Source organism: Equus quagga, chromosome 10 (genome assembly GCF_021613505.1).
Source record: "Equus quagga isolate Etosha38 chromosome 10, UCLA_HA_Equagga_1.0, whole genome shotgun sequence".
NCBI classification, from domain to species: domain Eukaryota; kingdom Metazoa; phylum Chordata; class Mammalia; order Perissodactyla; family Equidae; genus Equus; species Equus quagga.
Window position 1 is genome coordinate 1,332,592 of NC_060276.1, and position 5,633 is coordinate 1,338,224.

The 5,633-nt window shown below is 53.2% G+C and overlaps 1 protein-coding gene and 1 non-coding gene across 2 annotated transcripts; both read right to left on the reverse strand.

Moving 5' to 3' along the window:
* Positions 1-2,176: 2,176 nt before the first annotated feature.
* RPL10 (ribosomal protein L10) lies at positions 2,177-4,896 on the reverse strand. The gene is made up of 6 exons (XM_046673886.1): positions 4,740-4,896; positions 3,798-3,856; positions 3,582-3,689; positions 3,216-3,354; positions 2,471-2,633; positions 2,177-2,386 (listed from the first exon to the last, which is right to left on the reverse strand). The coding sequence occupies exons 1-6, from the start codon at positions 4,760-4,762 to the stop codon at positions 2,234-2,236; spliced, it is 645 nt and encodes a 214-aa protein (XP_046529842.1). The 5' UTR covers positions 4,763-4,896; the 3' UTR covers positions 2,177-2,233.
* Positions 2,677-2,811, reverse strand: LOC124246232 (small nucleolar RNA SNORA70). The gene has a single exon (XR_006890437.1). It is a non-coding gene; the product is annotated as a small nucleolar RNA SNORA70 (small nucleolar RNA).
* Positions 4,897-5,633: the final 737 nt, after the last annotated feature.

The following is a 5,633-nucleotide window of genomic DNA, read 5'->3' on the forward strand; positions in this document are numbered from 1 at the left end:
GCCCAGCCCTCCTCCATTGGACTGCAGCCCGGCCCAGCCCTCCTCCATCTGCCCTTTCTTTGGTTTGGCTTATGTTCTTCGGTTGGGCCTGTGCCTGGCATGAGAATGTGGAAGACAAGGAAGGCAGGGGCCCTGAGGCTGGAGCCATGCTCCTCTTCCCCCAGGTAGTTATCAGGAGTGGAGATAAAGGAGGCTCCAGGGCTTGGGGAGGGGAAGAGAGGGCTTAGGAGGTGATCTCGGCTAAACTCCTGATTCCTGCAGGACTCAGAAAAGGGAATCCCAACAGATCAAAAAGATTTTATTACATGACAAAAAGTAAATTTACACATACACTGAGAACAAAAAACTAGATTGGTGGGGATATTACATATGCGTAGCAGATATGTCAGAGGGCCATCTTTATTGTACACAGGCTTCATATGAATCAAGAAAATATTAAGACCACAGTAGATACAAGGATGGAGAGAAGCAGATTACACACGCGCATGTGCAGAGTAACTAAGGAACGAAATGTTTCTCATTGCAATCCAGTGAATGAAAATAGTTGCAAACAGTCCCGATGCCTGCAGTCAAGCCCATGTTCATAACCACTGTGTGGCCTGGCCCCGCCACTTAGGGTGCTGTCAGTCCGCATTGGCACATGCTTGGGGTAGGAGGGAGCCTGGAGGAGGCTGGTTACCAAGGCTACAGGTGCACACAGAAGAGATCTATAACTAAAGCATCTACCAGAGCACACAGGGAGACGGACTCCAGGGTGGGGGAGTCGGCCAAACATTCACAACCAGCCCACGTGGGGTTGTTGCTGTCACGGGACCCTCCCTTCCCCAGCTCCATTTTCCAGAGAACAGAGCTCAGTAAAAACATAGCAGGACATCAGGGCTGCTTAAGCACAAATTATCATATTTATGGCTTAAAACCATCATTTTTGAGGTAAGAAATAAATCTTAAACTTTAGAAATGGCTATAGGGAGGCTGGCCCGGTGGCGCAGCAGTTAAGTGAGCATGTTCCACTTCGGCAGCCTGGGGGTCCGCCGGTTTGGATCCCGGGTGCGGACATGGCACTGCTTAGCAAGCCATGCTGTGGCAGGCATCCCACATATAGAGGAAGATTGGCAACAGATGTTAGCTCAGGGCTAGTCTTCCTCAAAAAAAAGAAATGGCTATAGGGGCTGGTCCCGTGGCAAGTGGTTAAGTTTATGCGCTCCGCTTCAGACACTTGGGGTTCGCAGGTTTGGATCCCGGGCGCAGACCTAGCACTGCTCATCAGGCCATGCTGACACAGCGTCCCACATAGCACAACTAGAAGAACCTACAACTAGAATATACAACTACGTACCAGGAGGCTGTAGGCAGAAGAAAAAAGAAAAGATTGGTAGCAGATGTTAGCTCAGGGCCAACCGTTATAAAAACAAAAACAAAACTTAAGAATAAGAAGCCTTTTAAAAGAAAAAAAATGGCTGTAGGTAAAAATCACAAAAAGCCAGAGGCCTGAGGGGCCATGGGGACTAAGCTCTGCATGGAGGCCTGCCTGGGGAGCAGCCAGCAGACTGGAGCAGCTCTCCCCACCATGCGTAGTCCTGGAATCAGATCCCTTCGCTGTCTTCTCCCAGGTGCACAGCCTCAGGCCACCCTGGCTAGCAGAGCTCTGCAGGCCTCTTTGCTGCTCCCCTCGAACACTTGAGTCCTACCATTGCTCTTGCAGCAGAGTAGCCCTGGCACAGTTGGGGCACCAGACAGCACATGGGGATCCTTAGGCCAAGGAGGGCTACGCACTGTTTGCCCAAAGGCCTCTTGCTGCCAAGCCCTATGGGCCAATTCAGCTGTGGGAGCTTGGTGTGAGGGTGGACACTGGCCAGTGGTGGAGAGGGCCCTGCGAGTAAGGCCCTAGAAGTTGGGGGGTGGGGGTGGGTAGAGCAGTGAGTCAAGGAGATTGCTTAATAACTCAAAAGGGGACTGTGAACCTACAGCATGCGATGGGAGGCGGGTCTGAGTTAATGTTCCCAAGAGGCAACTTAGGAGAGGCTGCTAGTCCTAGCCCATGCTCTGGGTTTGTTCCCTCACTGGTAGTACAGTGACAGCTGGCCAGCTTAGTTGTCAGCCTTTTTCTGAAGAAGGGACAGTGACCCTAGGGTTCCCAGAGGCTCCGCTGGCATGAATCCAGATGCAAAGACAGATGGACAGTAAGTAGGATTTATTGATGGGCATGAGTAAGAAGAGGGCAGTGCTGAGGCTCTCATGAGTGCAGGGCTCGCCATTTGTCCAGGGGGCCACGATTAGGGATGTATTTAACTCCACAGCCATCTGGGATGAGCCGCTTTTCAGCCACCATGTCTTCAAATTCATCTGCATTAAACTTAGTAAAGCCCCACTTCTTCGAGATGTGAATCTAGGGAGAGAGACACAGAGGTGAGTCAGGAGGCCCGAGGACTAGGGCAAGAAAAGATGCGACCAAAGCTACAGCACTACTTACCTTCTGGCGGCCAGGGAACTTGAACTTGGCCCTGCGTAGGGCTTCAATCACATGCTCCTTGTTCTGCAGCTTGGTGCGGATAGACATGATGACTTGGCCAATGTGGACCCTAGCCACTGTGCCTTGGGGCTTTCCAAAGGCACCCCGCATACCGGTTTGGAGCCTAGATTGAGGATAGCATCCAACATGAAATGTCCACTGGAAAGGGCTGTCTCCAAGGTCCCTTAGGGCAACCCATACAAGCAACAGGCTGCATACACTACCAAGGAGGCTGCTGTTTGCAGCCAGTGCACACCGGGCCCCCATGGGGAAAAGGACCCGGTCGGCTTAATTGGCTGCAGAGAAGAGAGAACCCCCAAACAGAAAAGACCAAAAAACAGACTAATGAAAGCCCTCCAAACTGTGAGCACCCAACCTACCTGCTTGCTGGCAGACTGTCATCAGTTTCACAGCAAGAGGAGCTACTCCCTCAGAGCCACCTCCCTCCACCCGCTGCCCAGAGGCTGCTTAGCCATGATGCCTTCTGTGTTTGTTTCTGGGAGTCAGTTCTGTTCATCTATGTAGTCGTGAGGGGAAAGCGTCCAGTGAAATACACCTGTCAGCCCTTGGCCTGGCTTTGCTATGGGTGGCTGAGTCTTTATGTGGAGCCACCTCTTTCCCCTAACTGATGGGAAAAAAAATCAAGCCAGAGGCCTCAAGTTATGAGAAAATAACTAAAAAAGCTAAGAACCAGGACCCAGCTCACCTGTCAGCCCCAGCACAGGACAACATCTTGTTGATGCGGATGACATGGAAGGGATGGAGCCGCACTCGGATGTGAAAGCCATCTTTGCCACAGCTTTTCACCATGTACTTGTTGGCACAAATACGAGCAGCCTCCAGGGCTAAGTAGAGGGAAAGGCAGGCAGAATGAGACACAACGGCACACAAGTACTTACCATGGCCCTCCCTGGCTCTGGGGACATGTGTATTGGCCAGCTGAATTTTGCAAAGAGGTTTACAATTGGGTGCTCATGATTAATGAACTGGTAATTACAGTAGAGTACTCTGAGTCCGACTGGGAGAGTATATAGAAGAGACTAGACGTGATTAGCAAAGAATCCTGCCTCACCTTCTGAGGAGAGCTGCTCATATTCATCAGACACCATGTGGCCACAAAGTGGGAACTCATCAACTTTTGCCTTCTTCCGCCCCAGATCGAAAATGCGAATCTTGGCGTCTGAAAAAACCTCAAGTTGTTTTTGTTGGGTGTGGGGCGGGGGGGGGGGGCGCATAGGCAACCAGGTCAGTGCAGCCAAATCAGTTTGGGAGCTCTTCCACTACTTACCAGGGACACCTCGGCAGAAGCGAGACTTTGGGTATGGCTTGTTCTTACAATACCGGTAACTGCAGGGGAGGAAAAACCCAAGTTTGCAGGGCTCCACAAGTGAACTAGACAATAGGTACTTTGAGTGTTCCCTCAAGTTAAGACCAAAGTAGGGCTGGGAAAGGGGGGGTGAAATATGTCAATCTCTAAGGAGTCCCATTCCTAGAAATTGGCTCTAAACCAAGACACGGTCTGAACGAGGTGATGAAAAGGTGGAGAACATCCATGCTAGAAACACGAAAGCAAAAACATCTTCCTTACTCCCTATCGGGTTTTAAACCCGCTCTAATGCCAACACTTTGAAATAGACTTGTCCAGTTAAAAAAAAAATCTCGCTTCAAGGCACCGCATACTACAAATTCGCTGCCTAATAGCACAGTTCATGCCAGCCACCTAAAGACCTGAGCACGTGGTATTAAACCCGCCTCCGAGCCACGTGATGGGCTCCAGGCGCCCCCTGCAGGGCACATAAGCCTGAGCCCGATTTTCCAGGACTGCCGCTGGCGTCCCAGACCACCACACGGCATGTCGCCCAAAAGTAAAACGGAGATGGCACACAAAGGCCCCGAGAGGGCATCGAGCCTGAAAAGGCGACTAACTTCCAAGACAGAGGGCGGGATGCAAGGTGGACGTCACTTCAAGTCCAAAACTGCCACGGCACATGCAGTCCAGGGTCAACCGGCCACCCCAACAAAATGGGGGAAGCATTAAACAGGGACATGAGCTTTTAAAGAAACAGATTATATAAACGAAGACCTAAAACGACTTGGAAGACATTGGGGAAAACGTAGAGGCTGTTCCCACGACCGGAAAGCCGCCCCATCCCACGGTTGCTTTTAGAGGCCAAAGGGAGTTCTCCCCTCCCTTTTCCCGGCAGCAAAACTGCATGGATACGGCACTCACCATCGGGCGGGGCGGCGGCCCATGGCGACACCAGGATCTTCAGTGGCTGAAAAGAAACAAAGAAAGTCGGAAGAGAAAAGGGGGACAGGCCTCAAACCAAAGGAGAGAACCGGCAACCGCACCACATAAGCTCGGACCAACAACTACTCACCGCGCCGGTGGGAAAAAGGCGCTCTCTCGCCTGCGCATGCTTTATATAGGCGGTCTATCTTCGCGCGTAGGAACCATAGAGTCCGGGCGAAGGCGGGTGGACGCTCTGTCACTTCCTGACCATAGACGCAGAGGCGCCCTGCGCCTGCGTGCGGGCGTGGCCGGGCCCCTGCGCAGAGCGGGGACGCGGCTGTGCACCCCGTCGCGGGCGGCAAGCTGACAAATGGGGTCTTGCCACATCCGCACGAGAAGCCCGCTTCCGGCTGGCCATCTTGGGCGTAGAACTCGTGCCCGAGGCTTTGCCGTAACTATGAAAGGCGTATGTTCCTAGAGTTGAAAGAAGCAAAGTACTCCCGAGTGGGGCTCATGGTCGCGCTCGTGTTCCCGAGAGTCGCGGGGCCCGGGACACGCCCTCTGTGCCTCCCTCTGGGCTCCAGGGCCCGGCAGGGACGCGCTATGCTGAACCCTCGTCCCACGTTCCCTTGTTGACAGGGAAGCCAGAGCGAGAGGCCCGCCCCCCGTTCGCCCTGTCCTAACCGAAGAGTCTGCAGTAGGCCTTTTGCTGTGAGCCGTGCTCCGTGTCCCGGTTCCCCGGAGGTCCCGGGCAGTCGGCCCTCACCTGAGAAAGGCTGAGAAGACGCCTCCACTGAGACCCGGGGCCCAGGAGACCCCGTGAGCACTGTTGAGCCCGCCCCACACACCCTGTCCCGGCAGAGAAAAGATTTCTGCTCTTCAGGGTGTCTT

What these genes read in the sequence shown, in the direction of transcription:
- RPL10 (XM_046673886.1), bottom strand. Translation starts at nt 4,762, where the DNA reads ATGGGCCGCCGCCCCGCCCGATG. An exon ending in TGAGCAGCTCTCCTCAGAAG is followed by an intron (nt 3,355 to 3,581) that starts GTGAGGCAGGAT and finishes CCCTCTACTTAG; the next exon opens with CCCTGGAGGCTGCTCGTATT. An exon ending in AGTTCCCTGGCCGCCAGAAG is followed by an intron (nt 2,387 to 2,470) that starts GTAAGTAGTGCT and finishes CTCTCTCCCTAG; the next exon opens with ATTCACATCTCGAAGAAGTG.